At 42.8% G+C, this 27,820-nt stretch overlaps 2 protein-coding genes across 7 annotated transcripts in view; one reads left to right on the top strand and one right to left on the bottom strand.

The window, feature by feature from the left end:
• Nucleotides 1-1,881: 1,881 nt before the first annotated feature.
• fbxl20 (F-box and leucine-rich repeat protein 20) lies at nucleotides 1,882-25,087 on the bottom strand. Of its 4 annotated transcripts, none has more exons than XM_049562318.1 (17): nucleotides 25,066-25,087; nucleotides 18,711-18,767; nucleotides 18,204-18,393; nucleotides 12,976-13,037; nucleotides 12,082-12,136; nucleotides 11,865-11,939; nucleotides 11,627-11,721; nucleotides 11,457-11,525; nucleotides 11,281-11,376; nucleotides 8,448-8,574; nucleotides 7,719-7,793; nucleotides 6,960-7,090; nucleotides 6,442-6,502; nucleotides 5,669-5,713; nucleotides 5,517-5,573; nucleotides 5,201-5,413; nucleotides 1,882-3,330 (listed from the first exon to the last, which is right to left on the bottom strand). In XM_049562318.1, the coding sequence occupies exons 3-17, from the start codon at nucleotides 18,243-18,245 to the stop codon at nucleotides 3,223-3,225; spliced, it is 1,311 nt and encodes a 436-aa protein (XP_049418275.1). In that variant the 5' UTR covers nucleotides 18,246-18,393; nucleotides 18,711-18,767; nucleotides 25,066-25,087; the 3' UTR covers nucleotides 1,882-3,222. The 4 variants fall into 4 exon arrangements, with proteins under 4 accessions (XP_049418275.1, XP_049418274.1, XP_049418277.1 ...); XM_049562317.1 differs by lacking the exon at nucleotides 25,066-25,087 and adding an exon at nucleotides 21,986-22,116; XM_049562320.1 differs by lacking the exons at nucleotides 18,711-18,767; nucleotides 25,066-25,087 and adding an exon at nucleotides 21,986-22,121.
• cdk12 (cyclin-dependent kinase 12) overlaps nucleotides 21,733-27,820 on the top strand; it is an 18,292-nt gene continuing 12,204 nt past the window's right edge. For all 3 annotated transcript variants that reach the window (XM_049562311.1, XM_049562312.1, XM_049562309.1), the window contains exons 1-5: nucleotides 21,733-23,068; nucleotides 24,032-24,748; nucleotides 26,191-26,370; nucleotides 26,468-26,607; nucleotides 26,729-26,899. In XM_049562311.1, coding sequence (XP_049418268.1) covers nucleotides 21,894-23,068; nucleotides 24,032-24,748; nucleotides 26,191-26,370; nucleotides 26,468-26,607; nucleotides 26,729-26,899 — 2,383 coding nt within the window. In that variant the 5' untranslated portion in view covers nucleotides 21,733-21,893. The remainder of the gene's footprint in view (nucleotides 23,069-24,031; nucleotides 24,749-26,190; nucleotides 26,371-26,467; nucleotides 26,608-26,728; nucleotides 26,900-27,820) is intronic.

Genomic DNA, 27,820 nt, shown 5'->3' with positions numbered 1-27,820 from the left:
ATTTATTCATACGTACATATTCATTTATATCGGTTAATTGTAAAAAAAAAAAAGAAAAAAAAAAAAAAGAGGAAAAGATTTACAGTAATTATATGAACTACAGTCATTGTCAAAATTGTTTTTGAAATTTCTCAGGTGTCAATCTACCATGAACACACACTGTAGATTCACTTCTTGTTGCCCTCTGTCCTAATCCTCAACCTTACTCCAGTGTTTGGGACCGAACGTGCATGAAACAAACTGATCTAGAGCGCGACAGCTCGACTTCCGTGTAAACTGGTGAAAGGTCTGACAGAAGGACACAGGGGTGGTTTGATACTGTGAGGAAAAATAATGAGTCCGGTGCTTTGCTTTGTAGAGCCTGTAGTGTATGTTGGTACCATGAAAAGCGTGATGTCTGGTTGTTTCCTTTTGTACATATAAAACCATCAGGAGTGGGTCTGAGTATCACTACCTGCAATTCATTCAAAGTGTTTGCCTTGAAAGCACGTGTTGTAGCTGCATTTATGACTCAGCCCCGTGCCACGTACGGAGCATGACGAGGGCCAGCAGGTGTTACAACCAGGCTCATCGACTAAATCCTATGACTTTTCCTTTTTCCTCCAGTTAACTGTCTTAACCCCAGAGTGCAGAGACAGAGTACATTAGATGTCTCCGCCATTTTGACTCTTAGTTGTTCCCTAATCCCCCATAAACCCCCATTCAAACAAAACAGATCAGACTGGATTACACTGGATTCATCTGAGTTTGTATTATCCTGCCTGCCGTAGCTGTCAAATCTCAAACTGAATAGAATCATCATTCAGTGTTTTTGCCCGTTGCCGTGCATCTAAAACCAGAACGGGGATCAACATTCCACACTGGGTTTACCAATTTCTGTCTTGTTTGCATTTGGGCAGGGTGCATTATGGGAGGGGAAAGAAAAAAAAAAACTTAAGGAGAGGAAAGCACGTGTGTGGGAGAAAAATCTGCTAAAGCGGCACACAATGCCTCAACAGCCATCCCAAGGACTTCTCCTTGATGGAAACATTCAGTAAGAACCAACATCATACATACATGTCACCGTGAACTCCTCCTCAACTCACATTTAAAAAAAAAAAAACACTTTTAACATGTATTACAATTGCACTGGCGCCAACACTTCCCCTGGACAAAGGCTACACTCCCTGGACATTTAGTAACAATAAACTCTTAATAAAAACACAAACACCATCAGATCAGAACTGAGGACTGGAAGAGGGCTCGAACTCAACTTGGAGACACTTAACTCATGACTTTAAACACAAAAGCAGGCGCAATCCAAACCACACCAAAACAGAAATGCAAAAAAGAAGAGGGTGAAGGTAGAGATCCAGAGGAAATCAAGAAAGAAAAGACACATTTATAAAAAGGAAGAAAAAGAGACACAGAATAAAGCAGGTGCAAGTGCAGGAGAGGGTAATCCATAAGAAAAAGGCTTCAATACTTCATAGGGCCCGGGGGGGGGGGGGCTAAGTCCATCATAGCCCTCCGTTGTGACAAAAATCATCCGTCAGCAGGCCAGAATTGTGCGCTCAAGACTCAGTTGACGTCCTCTTGCAGTGACTCCACCGCTCTGATCAAGTCCATGCCTCCGACAAGACGGAGGAGGTCACAGGTGGCAGGCTCCGTCACCCTGCAAGGCCTCATGGGAGTTGAGGAGTCGCCGATGCCACTCCCGATTTCTGTACTCGCCGCTGCTTGTGGTTCCTCGTCATCACTGTCCCCGTCACCGATGCGAAAACAAGAGCAACTAAATGAAATCAAACTAACTGAAAATAGACGTACTTTGATTGTTTTCAGTTGGCTTTTTCTTTCCATTGTCCTGGTCTGACCGCATCAATTCATGTAGTGATGTCAGACTTTGTTTTTTTTTTTTTTTTTTGTAAGTCTTTAGAACTTCTCTGTCGTTGACATGAGCTCTCACAGGCCAGCATCAGTTCTTCGGTTAGACTCCAGGTGAAGCGCTGGCTCATTTCGACTGTCCAAAAGCTCCAGCACATTTTTTGAAACACACTTTCACAACATGTGTGTGTGTGTGAGCTTTGCCACAGTTCCCTCAGGGAGACGGCGTCGTCAGAAACCTCTGCCCCCCGTCTCGTATCGTCATCTGTCGCTTAGCTGGCTTTGACTCTCAGACTCTGCGGTCCTCGCATATTTACAATTAGATTTTAAAAAACTAGAGGTGTTACATGCAACATTTGGCATCTTCGAGTCCCAACTTGTGAGTCTGAATTGGTGTCCTTTTTTTTTTGTTTAGAAAAATATTAAACTTTCTCTTCTTTTTTTCTCTTCAGTATATTGAAGCTTCTGATTGTAACAGAGAGACAGAGAGAGGTGAGGGTACAGGTGGTGCAAGCTCAGTGTGTGTGCGTGAAGACTTGTGTGTGTTGTTAGTACGATGCCAGTCTTAAATTCTGAGATGGTTGTCTTTGTAAAGTGTCTCATCATTGCTTTACGATAAGTGCAAATAGCTGCAAGTTTGTTTTTTTTAAATCACACAAAAAAGGCTTTCTGCTGCGTCCTGTGTGTGTGTCGGGGGTGTCTGCAGTTTATCGGCTGCATCGCTGCCCCTTCTTGAAATAAACAGCCTGCAGAGCGAAGTTAAACAGGTCTTACTTGAGTGCAGTTCCCGTCTAGAGGTAGCTGTTAAGTGACCTTCAATGGCGAGGGAAATATGTGTGAGAAGTTAGAGGGATTTTTTTTTAACCTTTTCAATATTCTGTTTAAAGGCTGTGACTGTAATCTGTCTAAAAGTGCTAAATAACTGAATTGCGTCACTCCCCTCAAATACACAATTTGATGAAGAGTTAAATCCCTTAACGGTGATGATCACATCTGATTTTTACACAACCCTCTTGTAATACTGGTTTGTCCACTGACCAGGAATGTTCTGATATTCTTCTAAGAGTTAATCTGTGTGTGTAAATGTGTGTGCGTATCAGAAAGCCTGTTGAGTATGAGCTGTCCGTGTGCGGTGGAGAGATTCGGGAATGTTTTCTGGGGGAAAGTTACCCAAGACCGTGTAGCGTGTTTTGGCTCTCTCCCTCTCTCTGCAGCTCCAAAGGGAAAGGGACACACACCAGCACGTACTCTATGACAGGGCGCCGGGAGGGAGACAGCAGGTCAGGGGTCAAGTGACGGGCTGCGGGGAGCTTGTACGAGGGACACGGGGAGGGGAGAGGGGGGGTTGTTGTCTTTACATCATAGCAGGACGCAGCAACGGCAAAACCTCTGACGGCTGCCCCCGACGGAGGGGGGCGGAGTGACGGGAGCAAAGTACGCATGCACTTTGATGTTAGGCAGATGGGTCTGTGGAGAGGAGAGAAGGACAAGTGTATTAATGAGTCATACAATTACCTTAATATCTTGAACTCATGCTTTCCAACTCCTTCAACATAATATATGTTTATTAAAATCCAAGACAGTCATGAGATCTGATGCTGATGAGACCAGCTCTCTCTGGACAGAGTGATCGCTTGCTTCCTGTTTTTCACCACTTAGTTTTGATGCATCACTTCTTGTGGATGGAGCAGCGATGCCAACATCAGAGTTGAATTTGGACAAAATCAATAAATCTCTAATGATGATCTACCTCTGAAACTTCTTTCGTTATTGCCTTCTATTTAAACTCCTTCTTCCTGCCTTGGAGTCTTTAGTAGAACTGCAATGTTTGGTCGACCAGTTAATTAATCGAGCAAAAGAAAAATAATCGACAACTATGCTGATAATTGATTAATTATCAAAGTAATTTTTCATGCAAAATGGCAGAAAATGCTGTTTTCAGTCTCTCAAATATGGAGATTCCTGCTTATCTCTGTCTTATATCATATTAAGCTGAGTATCTCTTGGTTTTGGACTTACAAACAAAGACATTTTAAGACATCACCTTGGACTTTGAGAAAGGGGGATGAATATTTTTCACGTTTTTCTGACATTTTATAGACCAAAAGATTAATTGATTAAGGCATTTGCAGCCCTAGTTATAAGACAGCATTTAGTGCAATGCTGCTGAAATGATGTGCCATCTTAAATTTTAGGTTCAACTGAAATCACTGGGATTTTGCACTGACCTGACATCAGATATACTCCTCATCATATGTCCCTAAGAACTCTGTATTTAACAGGCTTTCATTAAAGAACTAAAGGTGCCATGTGGAGCCTTTTAAAACAAATAAAAACAACTTTAAAACAAATAAAGACAGTGTGTGTGCCCTTCAGGTCCAACAACAGGTTGAATGAATTTCCCTCCTCATAATATTTGCTAAACCAATGTTGTTTTGAACAACTGCATTGTTAACATCCATGTTTACTTGCCTGCAGTCTTCTTGTTTCCTTTGATGTCGCATTAATGTGTTTATTAGCATGGAATAGTGTGAACCCATCGACAGGGACGTGCTTCACGTGTTATGATTGAGTTTCACAAAATCACACGCCCCATTCGCGAGATCTCAAGCCCATACATCAGAGCTGACCTTCAGATTACGCTTACTATGGTTTATATTTTGAAGACGGTGTCAAGAACAACTCTCTTGCCTGCATTCAGTGCAGTTAAGTGGATGAGATCGCCACGTGCTGTGCACATATGCAGATTTAGGAGGAGACCAGTGAAGCTGAGAAATGCCTGTGCAACTCTACCCGTCGAGTAGCTACTCATGTTAAATAGCAGTCCACTTCAGTGTTTTGATACAGCGGGTTTTCACACCTGATGTGAATCATACCTGAGTACACATGAACTACACTCAAGACCTCCTTTTTAAGTGGACCCAGGCACAGACTGATGAACTGTGCCGGGGTACGGTACACAGTGTTCACATTAATCAAACAAAGTGGACTTCTGGGTCAAGTGTACTCAGATCTTGGCCCTGGTTCCTGATGTAAAAGCCTCCTAAATAGCACCTTAGGGTTGTGATATATTGTATCACAAACTCACAAGCTGTTTTGTGGTCACTGTACTTTAATTAATAACATTCCACAATCCAAAACTAGCCTGGACGGCTGAGCCCAACAACACAACCAACTGGCAGTTCCAAGGATAGAAAGCATATGCATGTAGAGGCTCTGAACCATGTTAACACCATTCAGCATAAACCTTATTAAATGTGTTTATAAAAAGTGTGTTTACAGTATATTCCACATATGAATCAGTGCTTACTCACTGCTGTCAGCCCACACAACTCACCCTTAGTCTCTTGATGCCTGCGCGGGTGATCTGCTGGCAGTCATAGAGCTCGATGCGATCCAGACTATGGCAGCTCTTCAGGTGCTCCAGTGAGGCATCGGTGATCAGGGGGCAGTTGTCCAGCTCGATCACCTCCAGACGGTCGTGAGCGCAGGGGCCGCTGCCGAGGTGTCTGATGCCGTCATCGGTGATCAGCTCACAGTGAGACAGACTCTGCGGGAGAGCCGACAGAGGAGCTCCATTACTCAGTTGTCTGCTAGAACAAGCTGCGATTTGGTGCTTGTAAAAACAACAGGAGGGGCAGCCACACACTCACCAGGACTTGCAAACGAGGGCAGTGGATAGACAGCTGGATGAGTGTTCCATCTGTGATCTGATGCACGAATAAAAAACAGAAATAAATGTCATAACTGCAGTCTTAGTAAAACAGTGAGAACAGTGTTTGTGTTGCTCGGATTGTTTATTTACCTGCACACATTCTTCTAAATCCATCTTCTCAAGTTCATGACAATTCTGCGGCGGAAACAGAGACAACACACAGAGAGGACACATATGATCTAATGCACTTTGGTGGAGATTTTGATTTTTATGACAAGAATCTTGAAATATTTTGTTTTTTAAGAAGTTTTGCGACAAAAAACAATTTTCCTTGTTGTGTTTTGAGCAAAATCACTTTTTTAAGAGATTTCTTAGCACCACTCTGTACATGTATTCAAGATATCTTCTCTTTGACATCTAACTTAATACCTTAGATTTTTTTATATACGTGATGTAGTTTGATGTTTTATAAATCAAGAGATATATGTTTGATTTTTTGAAGTATGGCTCTTGTAAGACTTTTTTTCTGTGTCCTTTTTTGAATTTTTTAGTGTGAATTGTTTTATCATCCTGGACAGTTTGGATGGTTACCACACCTACCCTCATCTTGTCAGGCTATTGGTGTACAATATGTATAAATATAGGTGTGGTTTCCACTTTTCAGCATTTTGACCTGACGTAGACCCAAGTACAATCCAAACGTTGTCTTTATTAAACTTTTGTGGCAAGGAGTAAGTGTGCGGTGTAACTTTTTTCTTCATTTATGCTGTTTCCTGACAGCCTTGCACCCAGGTGAAGTGTGTATAAATACTCTCCAACAACAAAAAATGACTGTGACATTCACTTTAAATATTTGAGTCACTGAGCAAAGAGTCTACATGTATGTGTTTGCAAGAAACCAAAGTAGCAGATGCCACACTCACCCTTGCTAATGTAGTGAAGCCCACATCTGTAAGCTGAGAGCATCGAGCCACTTCTAAAATTCTGTAGGGAAAAAGAGAGCAACAAAGAGTTATACATGGCATCGTTTACAATCTTTGGGACTCTACAGTGGAGGGGCTTGAGATAACTTTGCACAGAAAAGGCACATTTATTCATTGCTCTCCACAGTCTCCATTATAAACTTGATCTTTACTGCAGGATTAAATAATTCATCCGTTTTTATGGTAATTATTTCCGCAAGCCATTTAATCTAAAAATGAGTCTTGCAAATGTTGTTTTGCCAGATATTTAAAAAAATCTGTGAGAGAATAGCTCCACTGAAGTTTGACCCATTTCAGAAAAGTCTCTTGAAGCAACTTACATCAGTCAGCCAGGGTTGAGCAAAAAGGTAAAATAGATAGATTAGATAGATAGCGATAGATTCTACAGTTGCAGGGCCTTGGAAGTGGTGCATGGTCTCGTTCAGATTGAGGATGTAAGTGTAAGCGTGTAAATTCACCTGAGGCGGGGGCAGTTCTGTCCCAGAGCGTGCAGGATGGCGTCTGTGATATTGGCACAGCCCGACACACACAGAGACTGCAGGCGGTGACAACCCCGGCAAATTGTGATGAGACCCTCATCTGTGATCTGCTGCTCACACAAAGAGAGAGTGTGTGATTGCATGTGTGGGATCACTTCCACATCCAGTGCTGGAATTTAAAAAACAACCACCTTTTCCTGTGCTCGCTGGTATGCATGAAAAGCAATCAGTGTATGGACTTGGCCTATATTTATGTATTTACACTCAGCTAATGAGAGCAGTTTCTTGTCTCTAGCATTTTCTGTTTTAAGTGTTGCTCAGGGAAAAGTCTGCGGAGATCAGGCAGAGGGAAACCAGGTGAGAAATAGCTCGGCAATAGAAAAGGAAGAGGAGGAATGGCTGTGACAAGATGAGATGATGAGTCCTGAGGTGTGAGACGAGGAGGAGAAGGAGAGATGAAGGGGGAGGATGAGAGGAGCATTCGGGTATCGACCAAAAGGAGGATTTTTAAAGACAGAAAATTAAATGCATTATGTGAGCAGACTATTGGCTATGTGGGCTGGAAGTCCACCATGAGCTTTGAGCTGATGAGCACAGTGTGTACTTCGTGCACATCAGCCTATACAACAATGTTGTGTGTACTTTTTTCTTTTATGCCAAAAATCCAGATTCAGGGGCACAAAAAAGTTTTTTCCAGTTTCATATGATTCATCTTTTATCCTTGTTAGCTGTACTTACTGAGCATGTCTGCAAGTTGAGTGTGACCAGCTCTGGACAGTGAGCCCCGATATGCTTCAGAGCCTCATCCTCTAGCTGTGAAAGAGATTGACAGAGATGACAGTCATCTGAAATCAAACTACATTTATTCAATTAATCATAAAGCATATTAAGATTATCCCACCAGCACCACAAACTGCAGCCTCTAAAATGGCCATAAAGTTTAATTAATGCTTCTGGCCACTGACTGTATATGTTTTGTCCTTTAAATTAATGATCTGTGACATCATCATCGAAATACGTGGTTGTTTTCACACTGTAGTGTTGACTGTTGATAGAACAGGATGGTGCTATATGAAGGCGTTCACAGTGTAAACAGTGTCTGGCATGCCTTTCCTCAGTCACATCCTCTGTTGCACAGGAAGTGATGCATTTTATGTTTGCGGTAGTATGATTGTGTTCTATAGGAATGAAAATAAGAGGAACTGGCTGGTATGGTGAGGGAGGGCCTCTATGATGAAATGTACAAAAAACAGTGCCACCTATACATGAGCGCAGTGTTGAGCAATAAGAACAGAGTGCCTAAGAAGACACCAGTGGAACCAAATGAGAAAGTTCTACAAATTCAATTGCTTTCAGATTAATCCAATTAAATTTTAAAGTTATCTGCATCTCATTATACTCTAAGTATCAAACACTACGAGCCTTGGTCTGCAGCATCTCCAGCTCACACTAGTTCCTGAGCCATACCTGTGTGCATCCCTTGAGGAAAAGGCCTTTAAGTCCAGGACAGCAACGCACCAGGGCCTGTATGCCATCCTTGGTGACCTGATCACACCAGGAGATGTTGAGCTGCTCCAGCAGGGGACAACCCTCACTGACAGGACAAAATCAGAAGTGGACAAGTGAGAGGTGGGAAACAAAAAAGCAAGATATCTCATTTGCTACTGGAGTGGTTTTGACAGAGAAAATCAACGAGGGATAACAGGTGGTATATGAAGGTGTCCAATACAGATTTTTAAAGAGTAACTTTGGTATTTTGCAACTTGGACCCAATTTTTCATGATTTTATGTCTAAATGTCTAATGGGAACAACAATTTTTGAAATTGGTCCAGTATTGAGCGATAGTGCTGCAGCTGGCAGCCGCAAAACAGACTGAAATGTCACCATGTGGGGCATATGCATCGTCAATGTACAGTACAGGCCAAAAGTTTGGACACACCTTCTCATTCAATGCGTTTTCTTTATTTTCATGACTATTTACATTGTAGATTCTCACTGAAGGCATCAAAACTATGAATGAACACGTGGAGTTATGTACTTAACAAAAAAAAGGTGAAATAACTGAAAACATGTTTTATATTCTAGTTTCTTCAAAATAGCCACCCTTTGCTCTGATTACTGCTTTGCACACTCTTGGCATTCTCTCCATGAGCTTCAAGAGGTAGTCACCTGAAATGGTTTCCACTGCACAGGTGTGCCTTATCAGGGTTAATTAGTGGAATTTCTTGCTTTATCAATGGGGTTGGGACCATCAGTTGTGTTGTGCAGAAGTCAGGTTAATACACAGCCGACAGCCCTATTGGACAACGGTTAAAATTCATATTATGGCAAGAACCAATCAGCTAACTAAAGAAAAACGAGTGGCCATCATTACTTTAAGAAATGAAGGTCAGTCAGTCCGGAAAATTGCAAAAACTTTAAATGTGTCCCCAAGTGGAGTCGCAAAAACCATCAAGCGCTACAACGAAACTGGCACACATGAGGACCGACCCAGGAAAGGAAGACCAAGAGTCACCTCTGCTTCTGAGGATAAGTTCATCCGAGTCACCAGCCTCAGAAATCGCAAGTTAACAGCAGCTCAGATCAGAGACCAGATGAATGCCACACAGAGTTCTAGCAGCAGACCCATCTCTAGAACAACTGTTAAGAGGAGACTGCGCGAATCAGGCCTTCATGGTCAAATAGCTGCTAGGAAACCACTGCTAAGGAGAGGCAACAAGCAGAAGAGATTTGTTTGGGCCAAGAAACACAAGGAATGGACATTAGACCAGTGGAAATCTGTGCTTTGGTCTGATGAGTCCAAATTTGAGATCTTTGGTTCCAACCGCCGTGTCTTTGTGAGACACAGAAAAGGTGAACGGATGGATTCCACATGCCTGGTTCCCACTGTGAAGCATGGAGGAGGAGGTGTGATGGTGTGGGGGTGTTTTGCTGGTGACACTGTTGGGGATTTATTCAAAATTCAAGGCACACTGAACCAGCATGGCTACCACAGCATCCTGCAGCGACATGCCATCCCATCCGGTTTGCGTTTAGTTGGACGATCATTTATTTTTCAACAGGACAATGACCCCAAACACACCTCCAGGCTGTGTAAGGGCTATTTGACCAAGAAGGAGAGTGATGGAGTGCTGCGGCAGATGACCTGGCCTCCACAGTCACCGGACCTGAACCCAATCGAGATGGTTTGGGGTGAGCTGGACCGCAGAGTGAAGGCAAAGGGGCCAACAAGTGCTAAACACCTCTAGGAACTCCTTCAAGACTGTTGGAAAACCATTTCAGGTGACTACCTCTTGAAGCTCATGGAGAGAATGCCAAGAGTGTGCAAAGCAGTAATCAGAGCAAAGGGTGGCTATTTTGAAGAAACTAGAATATAAAACATGTTTTCAGTTATTTCACCTTTTTTTGTTAAATACATAACTCCACATGTGTTCATTCATAGTTTTGATGCCTTCAGTGAGAATCTACAATGTAAATAGTCATGAAAATAAAGAAAACACATTGAATGAGAAGGTGTGTCCAAACTTTTGGCCTGTACTGTATGTCCACTAAAATGGTTGTTTTTGCCACCGACAGACTCAGATTGTTTTTCTACGTGTCTGACAACATTATGGAAAGGATCCCTACAGAGACAGACCTTTTCTTAAAGAGTAAGATCCTTTTTATTTAACCAGGAACAGCTCCGAAATCGCCACTACCAAACCAACCAGACTCCATTTAATAAACAGCCATTTTAGCGTGTATAGAGCCAGCATATTTTCACATCTAACTGGGTGAATTAAAGGTTTATTTCAACCAAACCAGAGTTGGTAATTGTTGAAACAATAGAAAAATGAACCAGTTTAGTTTTGTGAGTTTTATTTTGTATCTTCCAACTTTGAGTGAAATTCATCTTATGATGATTAAATTATCAATTATTTGAATGGAGTCTGGTGGCTTTGGCAATAGTGATTTTGAGGCTGTTTTATGTTAAACAAAAAGGTCTATCTTTGTAAGGATCCTTTCCATACTGTTGTCAGACACTTATGATAACAATCTGAGCCTGTCAGTGGCAAAAACAAGCACTTTTAGTGGATGTCTATTAACAATGCATATGCCCCAAGTGATTACATTGCAGTGTGTTTCATGGCTGCAGCACACTCGTTCAATACTGGACCAATTTCAAAAATTACAGCTGCTATTAGTCACTTAAACACAAAGACACGGGAAAACAGGGTCCAAGTTGAAAAATACCATAGTTACCCTTTAATATGTTTTAAATTCAGGGGATCTACACATCACAGTGTTGACAGTACACACCTGAGTGCTTTGAGTGACAGGTTGGTGATTGAGGTACAGGAAGCGAGGTCCAGATGCTTCAGCTTTGGACAGAACTTACTGAGGCTGTTACACGTGCTGCAAAGGAGAAACACAATGAGTGTTTTGAAGGAGAAGTGACACTATGACACACTGGCATCCGAGAACAATGCATGTACCTGTCAGTAATCTTGGTGCAGCCATTCAGACTAAGCAGCTCGATGTTTCTGCAGTTCTGCGAGAAAGTCCTACAGGAAAATATAACATTAATTTGATCAAACAGAACTTGCCAGCCTCTCTCTGAACTAAAACTAGAATTTCCACTGGGCAAAGTCTTCGGCAAACTCACCTCAGGGCGCTGTCACCCACACCCAGACAACCCCGCAGGCTCAGCTTCCTAAGGAACCCTCCACATCGCTTTGAAATGTTCTCCACCACCCGGCCCTGCAACAAAAACAATCCACTCAGTGTGCTGTATTTGCTTCTACACCTAAAGTAATGACAGACTAGGAGTGAAGCGTGAAGGGAAAAGTACACAGCAAAGATTGAAGTTACAGGTGTGAGTAAGGAAGATCAGATTTACTCACCTCGATGTCTCTCTGAAAGTCAAAGAGGTCGATCCGTTGCCAGTTGCTGCCATCCAAGGCCAGAACATTCCAGGACTGAGAACAGGGAGGGAGAAACAAGCATTTAGAGTTGTTTTTTTAAAATCAGACCACATACACACACACAGGACGCACACTAAAAACACACAGACAGTCTCGCACACATGCATCCACACACATCTTGTGAACACAGACTCACCCGTGAGACCTGGGCACAGCGACAGAGTGTCACCACATCCAGAAAGGAGAAGATTCTGGAAGACAGACAGGGACGGTTTAGAGACCCTGATCCCCGCTGCCAGAAGCTTCCTCTTTACATTAAACTGCCCTCAGCACAACCCTGCGTCTGCTTCCACACACAGCACAGGGGTGTGAGTCAATCAGCTAATATTGCCTCTGACTGCCGGGAAGGATAGATATGTTTACCCTGTTTGCAGGATAGATGTGTTTACTCAACCTGGGGTCCTGGCGTGGTAGACACGCAATGTGCTTCTGAGAAATGGAGCTGGAAACTTTCTATAAGATGCCCACGATGCAGCAAAAAACTGTACTCTGGTTGAAGCGGGGATGCGGCAGGTCCCAGCGCAGCCTGCCAGCCTCACAAATCAGGGTGCTGGACCTGGCCGGGCAGCACAGAGTCAGCAGCCGCAGCACAGGCAGCTTGGCTGGCAAGGCCGAGGCTTGAGTTATGGCCTTCATTTTCTGTTTGCTCAGGGGCTCTTGATTTTCTTTTTGCCTGAATTCAATTTGAATGCTTTATAGCCTCAAGCATCTGTTTTTAATTACAGTTTTTGCATAGGGGGAGCAGCGGTAGGGTGGGGAACAAGGGGAAACTTTCATGCTGGTGGTTAGTTTAGTTGAAATATTTGCTACAGGGCACATACAGTACATGACTGAGATGCGCAGTGTGTGTCTGTGTTTGGGGGTTGTAGTGAGAACGTGGTGGTGCAAGGCCAATTGTGTCTAAGTGTGGGATTGGCTGTGCCGATCGGGAGCAAAGGCAGGGAGGTGAGTGTGACGTATGCAACATGCCATTTTTGCTTGCAAAAACCCCACAGAGATTCTGACTGAAGTGTTTTGAAACGTCACTCACCGTAGCAACAGCTCCTTAGGCAACTTCTTATTGATGACCGCCTCATCACTGTTTGTGAACATCTGAAAGAAGTGCAGAGGTTAATATTAGTCCTGGTGGTCTGTTTTAATATAGCTGGGCCACCCTCCATCCACTCACCTCACTCAAGGTCAAGGATGGCCCCAGCATAAAAACAAGGATAAATGATCAGAATCTAAGCAGCTGAGATAGAGTCACCCTCAGTGTCAAGTCATTGAGGGTGACAGGAGATAAAGCAGCACAGGAGACTGGAATTTGTGTCTTCTAAGCAAAACCAGCAGGATAGGACTTTGTACTGTTGAGTAGAGCCGTGATGGCCTCTGCTTTCATGTTATCTCTTCCGCATGCATATTCCCTGCTTACTTCCTGTGCCGTTTACACTGTTGAACTCACACTAGCGTCAACAACAGCATGGACTGAGAGTGTACACTGGAATTAGAGCTGCATCGCTTAACTGATTCGCTGCCATGTTTCTACAGTAGCTCAAAGCGGACAAACAGAGTTTTTAATGTGAAGCTGCCTGAACGATTTAATGAGTTCTTAACAATTTAAGGTGAGCACAAATTAACAGGTGCTGGGCTATGATGAGATGAACAGTTTACGAGGAACACTGACTTGTAACATAGAACTATTTCATTCTGGTTTTAATCACCTGCTTCATTTGTTTCAGAGAGACAAAGATCTCTGCTGATAATTCGGCTCCCAGTAATGACCAACCTGAACAGTAAACACTACAGGAAATATAAGTGGGAGAAGTTTAAGCTCGTTGCAATCTGCAATCCTCAAAGCTAGGTGTCACTAATTCCCCCCTAAATCTTACACACTGAACCTTTAAATTAATCAGCAACTAATTTGATAATCGATAAATCAGTTTGAGTAATTTCTTAAGAAAAAGAAAAAGGAAATGTTCAGATTCGGACTTTTTAAATATGAATATTTTCTCGTTTCTTTGCTCCTTCATGACAGTAAACTGGATGTCTTTGGGTTGTGGAACAAAAACAACACATTTAGGGATGTTGTTGGCAAAAACTGGTTTACATTTTTCACCATTTTCTGACATTTCATAGACCAAACAACTAATTGCTTAATTGAGAAAATAATCAACAGAATAATCAACAATGAAAATAATTGTTATTGCTGAAGCTGTAACTAGAATTAGTTACAATATATTGTCTGTGACTCTTTGATGAATTACTCCAGATTCTGCAAACAACTAATGGATTTCCACACAAATAACTGCATGCTGTGGGAGCACAAATACGTGCCTATAATCCACAGAAAAAGCCTCAGTACACAAAGAGACAGTTAATTAGCATTTATTAAGACCCAGCTACTTAGATGCACACACACACACACTTACTGAAAACTCCAGGCGTCACATTATTTGTGGGAAGTAACACTGTGCTAGATTGTAAAATGTAAGATGTCGAGAAGATGACATTTGCGTGCATCCACTGAGTCACAACAAGGCGAATGAAGCAGCATCTGGCACAATCCATTTTCCTCCATAGATTTAGAAAGATAAATCTAAACCAGAGACGAGTAATTAAGGGGTGGGGGCTCTGGTGTGTAAATAAAAAGTGCACATGCTATTTACAATAGGCAAACATCTGTGACAAGATCAGCGAGGAATTTGCATGTCCTTATTTGCACTTCCTTACAGGTACAAACATGACACAGTCACGATCCCAAAATAAATTAAATGTTTATTTATTGTGTTCAAACAAAAAAAAATGAATGAGTCCTAATCGAGTTTGCTCTGTGCCTGTCCTAAAAGCACATTCACAATAGCTTCAGATTTTGAGGGACGTAAAAACTTAAGCAAACCTATTCATCAGCTCATAAAAACAAACTGACAGCTCTATCTGTTTAGAAATCCAGTCAGCTCTGGGTGGGTCAAAGCCTCTCTATGTCTCTCTGATAGACACACACACACATAGACACAACACACACACAGCTGTCTATGCAGGGGCTGCCTGCCAGCGCAGACGTGTAAAATTTTGAGGGAGTAAGAAGGGACAGACATTTCGCGTTTGGATTTGGGGCAAATTGACTCTGACAGCTCGCCCTCCACAGCGCTACTTTCTGGCCAAATAATCCAGGGCCATTTCCAAAGAACCAGATGCGCATGGTCAATGGGCATACACTGTCCCCTTTTGTAATCTAACATAAAATGAACCTGATGCTGTATGAATGTGAGCATTATGTTTTCTCCACTGGTCAGCTATAGCCAGCGAAGCAGGCCTGGCAGGAGGTAAAAAGCTGGGCGCACTGTAACCTCCAGCTAGAGATCATTGTGAAGCACAACAGAGACATATTTTTAGAAAAACTCTTGTTTTGTTGCTTGCTCAAATTATTTTTATACCAGTATGGCACTTAAACCTGTTCTTTACACTGTGTGTTGATGTTAAACCATTGGCTACATTTGGTTCAGATAATTACTTTATCCTTATCTATCCATGGATGTAATTAAGGACAACTTACTTGTTTAACACCCAAGAGACGAGCCATCAGCAATAAACAGACTGTTTTGCTGCCTCCTGCTGAAACGGCTTCAACAAGTCTTACATCGCTTCACCCACTCAAACACAAGGAGTGATAATGTCAATCACAATATGGTTATTATTTACATATTGTTTTAATTGGGAAATGAAACTAGGGGTCATTCATGTATGTCTACTTTTCAGAGAACTGTAGTCTTTTGTTAAAGGCTGCTATACAACAACAGATCTGTATCTACTGCAGAGCAGTAAAGCTACATGGAGATTAAGAGGAAACTTCTGGAAATGCCTGTCAAAGTAAAACTCTGCCTCACAGACAATGTAACAACTGGGTTCAACTACTGTGCATTTGATGACCTGAAACTGTTTTACCTTTACTCTTGGGGTTCCTTCCATTAGTCTTTTTCCATGTATTGTGTTTTTATCCTATATCCTTCAACTACCTAAGTACATGGATTGATTGCATTCATTTTCATCAATAAAAATCAACTAGTAACCAATTTGTATTGCCCCGCAAAAATAGACAAGGGAATGAAAAGAGCATGTATACATGACAAATATCTCAGCTCAAAAATCTCAGAGATTAGTCTCAAATAAAGCCTTCTTATAGACTGACAGCATCATGATCCATATAGAGTAAAATATACCATAGGCTAAAACAAACTGTATCACATCAATCATGCTCGTCGTCAAATTCAATGATTGCATGCCTTTTTCAAAAAACCTTAAATAGCATTTTGCATTTTAAGATTAGCACCTTTGTCAAACTCTACTTGTTATACTATACTACCAGGACTGATACAGGCTGATACATATGCATAGTAGACATACTGTATTGTATGGGCTTGCAGTGTCTTTATACTTCATACTGTAAAAACTTTACACTTCCCCTTGACAATAATTTAGCACATTTCTGCTGGGGCTGCAACTAACTATTACCTATTAATCTGTTGATTATTTTTTCAGCTAATTGGTTGGCTGTTTGGTCTTGTCAGAAAATGGTAAAAAAAAATGTCAGCTATTCCCAAAGCCCAAGATGACATGCTCAAATGTCTTGATTTGTCTACAACCTACAAATATTCAGTTTACTGTCATAGAGAAGGAGAAAAAACAGAAAATGTTCACATTTAAGAATCTGGAATCAAATTATTTTGACTTTTTTTATTACGATTATTGGATCATAATTATTAGATTTTTAAAGTAGTTGACAATTAATGTGACAGTTGACAACTAATCAATGAATCTATTAATCATTGCAGCTCTTACTTCTGCAAAAAACTACTGGGCTACTTCTAAAACTAATTCGCCTTTGAATTGTGTAGGAGAAATTAATCTTATTGTATGTTTTTCTTTTTTATCTCCATGTTTCCTGGCTTTATAGTACTTACTTTTATTTTGTTTTCTGTCATGCACCAATACACCAAAGCCAATTCCTTGTATGTGAACATCTACTTGGGAATAAATCAGATTCTTATGTCTTAACGAAAATGTTTTATGAACAGGGCTGTTGCTTTGTAAACCTATATACAATGTAAAAATATACAAAATGAAATAACCTTTCACATAAACCTACACGAGACAAGTTGAAGGAAAGACTGGAAATTTCTCCCGTTAAAACTAAAAGCTCCAGAGCAGGTACCCCCTCAACAGGAGCCCCAAACCATGACAATACAAATAATATTATGTTTTATTTTGAAGTCAAGGTCGCGGCACTTCCGGTATTCTCCTGGCCAAAATCCGCCGGAGTTGACACAGCAGCTCCACCGCAGCTGTCGGGCCAGAAGGTAACGGCCTGAATCTTCTGAGTCGTCAGCTGTTGCACCGTTAAAAATAAATAAAACCACACACAAATCCCACGCTAGCTGGGGATTAAACAACACCAAGTGCTCAGGCTACACAGCCCAATGTCACCGTCCGGATACATACATTCATACATACATATCGCGTCTGAGTGCAAGTTTTAAAACAAAAATATTGAGCTACGCTCGCGGCTGCGACACAAAGTTTAATACAATGGTAAATGCTACAGAACAACGGCGTAGCTTACGTGTGTGTGTGCGTGTGGCCCCTTGTGCTATCAGTGCAGGTTATGGTGTGTGTTACATTGTGGCAGCTCGGGCCTTTTTGTTGATAGTTGGCTGTGCTAACACGGGGTGCGTGGAGCAGTCAACCCGAGGCCCCCACAACCGCAGCGGCCGTGGATACACACTGCTCTCCATGCCAATAAAGAAAGGTCCTAGCACGTAAAAACACACCTCTGCGGATATGTGCACAATGATAACACACCTTCTTATAAAAGTGAAGTCAGCATATTCCTTTTCCTGGTGAATATGTTAACATGCGCTTCCTCGGCTGCTCCATGTAGCCTCTGTCTTTGTTTTGACGGCGCAAGGGGAGGCGAGGATAGCATTTTAGGACCTTTAAAAACCCTCCATTAATTGATGAACAGCTCGACAGGGCTTAGTGGGATATACCAAGTTGTGTCCTCACCGACATGACACGCCAGGCCTCGGCTGTGTTGTTTGAACAAAACAACAGCGTTTGACCTAATCCCAAACATTGACTGCGGAAGCTGCATCCACAGCACCATAAGCGTAGTTTTACAATAAATACAGCGACAGTCACCATGTAGGCCCATATCCTAACGTGTTTAACTGCTGTGTATGATGTGTATCAGTGACTGTCAGGTAATATTAGTGGTAGACTCACCTCAAACCGGCTCCGGGAAACACCATTTACCTCCTTCCCCATGTCGGGACGCTGGTTACCGACTCAATGAACTCGGTGTAGGCGAAGTGAAATGCAGATACGGGCCCTCTTCCTGCCGATTCCCCTCCACGACTATCATGCTACCGTCCTCTCGGTAGCTCCCGGGGTGCGATGTCGTTGTTTTTTCGGCCTGTAACACAAACGGCAAAGCCTGGTTTCTGATAAAATATGAGCTACAGGCAGCAGCCAGCCAATAAGCCAGCTCTCTTATCTGCTGGCTTCGCCCTCACCTCCTCCTCCTCCCCCTATACAGCTTTCCATCCATCCACACAATAGCCCGACAGGAATAGGACCTGGCAGTCTAAAATGGAGCTGCTACTACGCCTACATCACTTAGAAATAATAAATATAATGATGCTGAGCAGAGGCATGTATTGCCCAAACACACACACACACACACACACACACACACACACACAGAGAAAAAAACACGACAGGCTTACTCACTTGTTGGCTGCTCCTTTAACCACAGCTCGCAGTGCGGACCCAGTACATGCACAGGAGCTAAGATAAATATCAAAGTGGGGTGTCAACCTTCTGATAGCTCACGTAGCACGAATACATGGCCACAGGCAACAGGTCCTGGCCTAAATATTACATTTAGCCTATTATTAAAAAAATAGTCCCCAGGTGGTGGTAGATCTTAACACAGCGTAAGAAAAATAGAAACCATTAAGGGTGTGCGAGAATATATAAAGCTGAAGCCTACCTGGTATAGCAACAACAAATAACCCACATCTTAATTTTTCAAATCTCTAATAATCTATTAATTTCTCCGTGAAGGCTCTGTCATTGAACTGTAGGCCAAAGCCTAATTTTGTCTGTAATAAGCACACAAGCGGAGGGTTTGCTCCTCTTATGACACATTTACAGTTTGCATGCGTATTAACTTTATTCTGGTTCATGTTTTGTTCTCGAGAATACATTCTAACTTTGTTACTACTGTAAGAAACGACACTTCCTGGTTTTATTCTCCACCACGCCCCATTAGACAGCGCATCCAATCGGCAGCCAGGAAAGCAACTCGTCATTTTGCGTAATCATACTGGGGAACACAGCTTGGATGTCGTCTGCAGTGCCACATTAAAAACTGAGGGGCCTTATACATTGTCCACTGAGAACCCCCTTATTTCTTTCTCACCTACAAAAAAAGATTTTCGTTATTTCCATTCTTTTAAATGCTTTTTGACAGAAACATTACCTACAGTAATTGTTTTATTGCTGCTGCAGGTAAAGTTATTACTCTGTCTTTAGAAACATGTTGATTTTATTTCCATGTGATGTTGAACTGTCAAAGCAGACACTTCTTTTTGTAATCTAATTTTTATAAACTAATTTAAATGTTGTCACCCTATTTATTTAGTTTAAAAGTCATTAAACTTAGTTTACTTGGTAAGTGAGCATATGCAATTCTTGGCTTTTTGTCCTTGTTATACAAATCCCAGCTGAAACAGCACAAATCTACTATAGAATAGGTGTGTGAAGTTTGACTCCAGCTACCATAATAATCGACTTGACTTAACTCACTTTACGAAGCCCAAAGGAAAGACTTGTAAAGTCTTGTAAGAGTTCTTGTAAAGAGAGGCATTGGGTCTTTCCTTTAACTAGATCACTGGTTCCCAAACTGGGTGTCCCTTCCCCCACTGGGGGTCGCCAAAGCTGTAGCTGTGCTTTTAAAAGATATACAGTTGGCTAAATATCTCATTCATTTTTGTCAAGAAAACAACATAAAATCATTTTTAAAGTTTAGAGTATTATTCAAGATATAAACTTTAAAAAAACACATATCAGAGGATAATGACATAGTGAAGACCGGAACACAGGCTATATTTACCATCTTAACACCCTCGTCCTTCATAAAAAAAGTATGCCGTAAAAACAACCAAAGAGCAAATATTACAAAGCCTCAGGAAGAAGGAAACTGTAAATCTGCCAAAAAAGAAGCCTATAAGTGTGCATGAATGTGGTTTTTTTTTAAGTACGAAATACAGATTACATATGCTATTACATATTCCTTGTTCAACTAATTTATGTTTTAATGCATGTTACATTTTTCTATTTTTTTAATGAAAAGAACTTAAGTTCCTTGAAAAAATAAAAATCCTCAAAAACTATTATTATTATCTCAGTGTTTGTTATACTGATGCTAAGTTTGACTTGAGTGGTTTCTACTACACCTAACCTGATACTTGAGTTGTGAGACCAGTATAAGAGATTTGTTTATCACATAAAACACTTATGGTTTCTGTGCTTTATCTGCTAGATTACCTGGCCCCAGAGCTGCTGTGGAGTCATTTGATTAAAGACATCAATATAGAAATCTGCAATCAGATAAGCAGGGTTTTCAACCTAGATTGTGTCACATGGGTCCTCCTCAAGACAGAACCTCAACATTAGCAGAATTAACAAAGTGGAACCCACTATTATCATGTCAGTGGATACTGTACTTCAGAGGTGCATATTATTCCCCAACATATTTTCAGTTAAAGTAGCACAAACCATGACAAACAGAAAGCTTGGAGCTCTCAGGGCCTCAAGGCAGGTGCCCACGTTGCCTGCTGGTAATCCAGCCTTATCGTTTTTAAAATTTTAAACCCACCATGCCGATGCTTCCGTTCTCTCCGAGGCCATTACTGTGTTCTTTTCTTGCAAACAAAACCCTGTAATAATTGTCTGATGAACAAATTATTTTCTAACTTGCACAGATTGATGCATCTCTCTGACCATTTTGTGCTGCTGGCGCGCGACCACGACTACAGTAGGAGGGCTGTGTGCTGTGATAGGCCGTTGCTAAGATACGTACAAGATTGACAGCGTTCCGGTTTCCGGTTCATTCCGCTGTGCGCAGAAGTTGCTAGTCACAGGAGCCACAATGGCGTTTGTAGTCTCCTTCAGCTAGGGCTGTGGATGATATTAAATCCACTAGCATCGCCCTAAATATAGGCCTGGTTGATTCCCAGAGCCATTGATAATAAACTGGAACATCTACTGCACACGAAAATACTATGATTTCTAATCAATATTGAATTCATAGGGGATAAAACTTACATTAAAGGGAACATGTAAACAGTAACGTACCAACCGGGTCAAGTTTTCATTTTGTTCGAGAAACGAGCGTCTTTTTAATGAAAGCATTAGCTTGTTTCTGAATGCTAAGACCGTAAATCTGTGGAATAAAAACACCTTTACTTAACTTGGCACCGGACAAGGACACCTTTCACAAAGGGACTTTTTCTTTTTTACGAGACAGCTCGCTAGCCGCCGAGCATTAGCTAGCGGTGCTAGCTAAATTGAGACGGAGACGACACCACAATGCTCCGATGTTTCGTTGGGATCTTTTTCATTCACTGACTTATTCAAAGTACAAACTTCACAGCACTGGAAAACCACCGTGGCATTTTTCTGCTTTGACGAACTATGCTGGCGATCTCAGTGGAATGAACTGGCGCTGAGGAGGACTGGACGTGAGCGGCCTAGTGTGTTTATTTTGTGTATTTTCCTGCCCTGTTTTTGCTTGGTAACACTTTTGTTTTGGCATTTGGAGTAGTTGCTGTTCTCCTGTGAATGAATTGCCTGGACCACCGAAGCCCAGTCGCAGGAGAGGTAACGTTACCGACGCCGGCGTGAGGGATGCCTGGGTCGGACCGACACCATGGGACCAAGAGGAAGCCGGAATCTAGCAACAGCGGTGTGCCACACCAGACCCAGGCCTCGACCCATACCTCTGCGGGAGACAAGGCGAGCAAAGACGGTAGGGTGCAGTTAAAGTCTCCAATGTCCTCTTCCTCTTCAAAACGCAAACGGCATAAATCAACCAAACATAATCGGGAGTCCTCGGCGGCACCGGGACCCGAAGATTTTACCCTCGGCGATACGGCGCCACCTGGTGTCAACACGGTGAAGCCTCTGGTGGAGTACGATGATATCAGCTCGGACTCGGACACTTTCTCGGACCCACCGTCCTCGAGGCCTTCAGAGAGGGGGGGCGCGGACCGACTGGAGCCCTCACCTGACTACGATAGGGACGATATCGACAGAGAAGCCGAGAGAGAGGACAGGGGCAACAGACACCCCCGGAAAAAGTCCAAGGACCCTAATAAAGTTAGAGACTCTGGGAATGGTGAGCGTGGTTACAGAAAAAAGAGCAGCAAAGACCGCGAGAAAGGCAGCTCTGGGAAAAGCAAGGAGAAGGTGTCCTCCTCGGGCCCCTCATCCAAACGCCAGCAGACGGAGGGTGACTCTAAACGTGGGGAGCTGATGCTCTCCACCCAGGTACAGCCTGCAGCCAGTGTTGGTAGCACCACTTCCTCCACATCCTCGTCTCGCAGTAAGGAGAGCAGCCGCTCAGGGAAGTCTCGGAAAGACAAGCAGCAGCGCAAAGAGGGCCGAGGGGAGGGCAGCCGCAGCTCCTCCCAGAGGAACCGAGCAGACAGGAGCCACCGTAAGTCCTCCAAGGGCCACAAGTCGAGCCCTAAGGGCAAGTCCTCGAGAGGGGGCAGCCCTCGCAGGAAGGGCACCAGCTCTGCTCTTTCACCCAGTCCTAGAAGAGGGGCCGGCAGTGAGAGTCCGCAGGGCAGTGGCTATGGCCAGCAGGGGGATGACGGCTACTCCAAGCGGAGAGTGGCCCAGCAGAGTCCCAGTCCATACGGGGACATGTCCCGCCGCAGCAGGCAGAGATCAGAGAGCCCATATGGCAGCAGGCACAGGTCCTCCAGCTACGAGAGGGACAGCAGCCCCTACTCAAGGAGACGCTCCATCAGTCCCTATGGTACCCGCAGGTCCTCCAGCACCAGCCCCATGTCTCGGTGAGTACATACACCTTAGGGTGCCCTTAAAATCTTGGGGAATGTGTTCTGATTAGTTAAATATCTTACAACCACACACACATGCTGATGGAGGAAGTGTAGAATATCACAATTGTTTTATGGATTGAACACCATTTTACCCATCAACCCATCTATGTCTACATATACGTATATTTCATAGTCACACACATCTTTAAGTTTCGTGATCAAGGTTACTACTTATTTGACTATTAGATTAAACAAATATGAGCAGCCTGCTTTGTAGGTTTAAAGGCAGGCAAACCTGTTGCACACGCAGAGCCCCTCTCCCTCCAGCAAAATACTCCGTTTAAAAGGAAGTTAGCTTTAAGAGTCCTCTATTTGCCTATGCAACACAGACAAAAGCCAAAGGGTGAGAACATTAAAGGATGGAGGATGTCAAGACAGACAGGTGACCGCATGGTTTAACAACAGCCATTTTATTTTGCAGTGCAAAATGTTAGTGATGCAGGATTAAATTATATGTACTGTGTATAGTAAGTATTGAAGGAACAGAGATGCCCCTTTTGAGTTAAAATTTTATGTTGCAGTGGACAGACTATTTTTTGCACCAACAGAAGAGTAATGGTTATCTGTCGTTACTTGGGGTAAAACAGTGCTGAGTATCTGTGACTGTACTGGAGTCAAAGGAACAAGCTGTATCGCTTCAAAGTCTTTTCCGCTCTTGGCCTTACGTCTATATGAACTTCTGTTACGTTCCATATCAAAAGGTCAACATGATTTTCATTAAAAAGTGATCAACAGCCATTTTACTTTGCGATAGAAGATGCTTTTCAATTTACTAATAACTATGGTCCTTTTGTGAATGTTTTCAAAAAGCATGCAACGTGTTGTATCCTGTTCTCTGAGGTCAGGAACATGCTCTGGAATGTGAAATGTATATGGCATTTTTTATGACATTAAAAAAGCATTTCTTTTATTTAGACGCTCTGGCCGCTCCAGGAGTCGCTCCCCTCTGCACTACTCAACTTCTCGTCGCTCCTCCTCTCGTTCCCGAAGCAAGAGGCACACTTCCTCTGTTGCAGCGGGGGCCAGCTCCCACAGCAGCCGGCCAACTAGCCGCTCCCCTCCTTCCACCCGCCTGCCGCTTAACTCAAGCCTGGGAGCAGAACTGAGCCGCAGGAAGAAGGAACGGCAGGCTGCTGAGGCAGCTGCTCGTGCTAGTAGTGGTGGTGGTGGTGGTGGTGTTTCTTCTTCCCCTCCTCCATCAACACGTAAATCCGCAGGCCCCTCCTCCTCCTCCTCCTCCTCCTCACGGCCCACTAAAGCCGTGGCTCCCCAGCCAGAAAAAGACTTGGCAGCAGCAGAACCTCTGCCCCCACCACCACCTGCACCCTTACCCCAGGACGCTCCTAGTGGAGAAGATCAGGTTACTGCACCTCCAACTTCCTCTTCCACCTCCTCTCCTGCCCCTCCTCAGCCCTCTCCTCCTATGCCACCTGCTCCAGCCACCCAGGTTCCACCACCTCCACCTCAGGCAGAAATGATTATTCAGCCTCCTACACCACCCACCACATCCCAGGCAAAATCGCCAGCGCCGGCTTCTATACGCAGCCCTGCACGCCAAATCCCATTCCACAAGACGTCGACTCTGCCTCTCCTGCCTTTACCACCTGCATTGCTGGGAAACACTCAGGACAGGTGAGTCACACTGGACACTCGTCTCAAGGCAGTGAAAGTCAGATTCTTGGCAGCTTTCATCTGTGCTCTTAAGAATAAAGCCCACAGTACATGCATCATGATACACTATTGAAATCATCACCTTTTTCTTTTTGTTGTCACTTATGTCAGGTAAGAGTAAGACATTTCAAGATATCCCCTAGATTTGGTAACTCGTGGTGACGAAATGGTATCAATTCTGCCTCCTTTAGACAACAGACAATTTTCAACAAGCTTTGTATTATGGCAGTGTAGGTAGTATGTGTTAATGAACTATGGAAAACATCCCTCTGTCTTACCAGGTCTCCCTGCTCAACTCTCAGATCATGTTCCATGTCATTCAGCAGATTTTCGCTGGCTGTGTGTGTTGCTTGAAGTACAGATAGTTTCCTTCACATTTTTGTGTGCCTGCCATCACGAACACAGAGTATAGAAGTGGATCGAGAGACTTGATTCCCTCTCACTTTCTCTCTCAAACTCAGATCAAATGGTAAAACTAAGCAGTGTAGATAAAATACAAACCAAGATTCTCTTACTGTATTGCCTATTTCCCTCCTAAAATATCTCCAGAAACATATTTTAGTGCACTGTTTGACTATAATATGATAACAGGAAGGGGGTGCCATACTGTTTCTTGTTTTGTGAAAACAGAGGCTGAAAAAAATTAGATCAAACGGTAAAACTAAACAATATTGATCAAATATTAAGATTCTGTCACTGTGTTGCCTATTTTTCACCGCAGATGTTGTACGGGGCACATTTTAGCTTACTGTTGAGCTGTAATTCAAGTTTTTTACAAGTGCTTTTGCCATATTGTAAAAAGGGATGAGCTTGCATTATGTCACCCACCGGTGGGAGCATTTATTACATTGGTGCATCGCAGTGCATTCTGGTAGTTGTAGGTTTTCTAGCTTTAGAGCAAAAGCAAACACCACAGCCCTTTTCCTGTTTTCTCTCATCGTGGAGCACCAACTTCAGAAGTGTTTCCATCTTTCTACTGCATAGGCAGTTTTATGAAAAGATTGTGTCATTCCAGCAGTACAGTACTTTTTTAAATGATAATTATTGTCATACTATAATAAAAGGGAACAGCACACATCTGGATCAAACTGACACACTTGATTGGCACAAATTCTCCTTTGGGCTTACTGTACTTCAACTCCTGCATGTTAAGCCCCTGTGATAAACATTTACTAAACAGAGAGTGAGAGTTAAGTTATAGGTGTGATTATAGATTATCACAACCGTACGCTTGAAGGCTCATGCTCTTCTCTGTCCTACTCATAGAATTACATAGTTTTTCCTGCACAACTATTTGACAACAAACAACGAGCTTTTTAAGTACATATCTAATGTCTGCCTCTCCTCTGTCTTTAATCAATTACACTTTTCTCTAATCTCTGTGTATTGTTTGGCACTGTTAGTCCAAAGAAGTCCACCCCTCCGCAGAGGCTATCCAGGAAGGAGAAGGAAGTTCGCAGCCGGCCATCCCTCATCGACCTTCCTTTGCCGCCCACCCTGCTTGGTGGTGAATCCTCGCCCCCACAGTCCCCCATCCGCCAGGCCCCACCGCTACCCCAGGCAGTCCTTAAGAAGAGACCAAAGTCAGTTTCCTTTATTTCTCACCCACTTCCATTCTTCCTTTTCTTTAATCCCCCTTCAGGTCTAATCTGTTTTTGTTTTCTTTTTGATGGTCTACAGGATTTGCTGCCCACGATATGGTGAGCGCAAACACACCCAGAGTGACTGGGGCAAACGCTGTGTAGATAAATTCGATATAATTGGCATCATAGGGGAAGGCACCTACGGCCAGGTGTACAAGGCCAAGGACAAAGACACAGGTAAGGGAATATTACCTGGATGTAGTCTCTGTAGTGCTCTCATGTGTTTTATGTTTAATACAAGCAGAAACCGAATTCTCGCTGTCACAGGTTCTCTTAACTACTCTTTTTTACATGGCAGGTGAGCTGGTGGCTTTGAAGAAAGTGCGTTTGGACAATGAAAAGGAGGGTTTCCCCATCACAGCCATTAGAGAGATCAAGATCCTGCGGCAGCTCAAACACCGCAGTGTTGTCAACATGAAGGAGATCGTCACTGACAAGCAGGATGCACTTGACTTTAAAAAGGACAAAGGTAAGAGGATTAGTTATCATCTGCCAGCGCTGGGTAATACTGAAAAATAACAGTGTTGCTCCACTGCTGTCTCACTGAAACTTTCAGACATGTTGTACTTCTGACGATGATCAGTGACACGTAGGGCAAGTTTTACAACAGCTGTCAAGTTGAAACACCAGCTGTGAAATGCAACATGTCTGAAAGGAGGGTTGCCATGATGTTGATTTTCCTTTCACTACCATTGAGCACACAGCTCAGGGCTGTATTGATAATCAGATGAACCATACCACAAAAATGTCTGAAGAGAAACTCACTTATTTACCATGTAAGAGACAGACCTGTGTGACGGTGCCTTGTGTTTAAAAACCACAGACTTGCTTGATGCAAAAACATTCCTGTGCCCAAAACACAGATTGTTATACTTCTTACATTTTGCATTGAATAAGTTAGATGCTGTCTGCCATAACTCAGTTATTTAAATTCATGTACAGTTAAAAGTATCAAATCATAGTCAGTCTAAGATAAATTGATCAAGAATTTGAGGTGAATTTTTTTGGTGAATTTAAATTGCAGTGTATCATGTTATAGGCCTTGTTTCAAGTATGTTTTGTACAACTGAGTTTGATAGATGTATTGGAAATAATAGTTTTACTTCAATTTCAAGACATTAATAATGTAAAATGTTTGGCACCATCAGAAGCATTAGTAACTCAGATTTTAAGTGAAACCATTCTCACTCACATAGAAAATCCCCCAAAACTGGGAGTGATATAATTACTACATTTGGTTTGGGATGAAATTAATGTGATAAGAGTACCCTCTTCTACACTGCCCACTAAAAGCAGGAATATTGCCCTGTTACTCCGCATTGCTCTGTATAAAAGGTACGAACGCAGCATTGGTGGGGACAGAGTTGTCTGGCCTCTGAGCAGGGAACAG

This window comes from Epinephelus fuscoguttatus, linkage group LG19 (genome assembly GCF_011397635.1).
Source record: "Epinephelus fuscoguttatus linkage group LG19, E.fuscoguttatus.final_Chr_v1".
Taxonomy (NCBI): domain Eukaryota; kingdom Metazoa; phylum Chordata; class Actinopteri; order Perciformes; family Serranidae; genus Epinephelus; species Epinephelus fuscoguttatus.
This window is presented reverse-complemented; position numbering and strand designations above follow the sequence as displayed.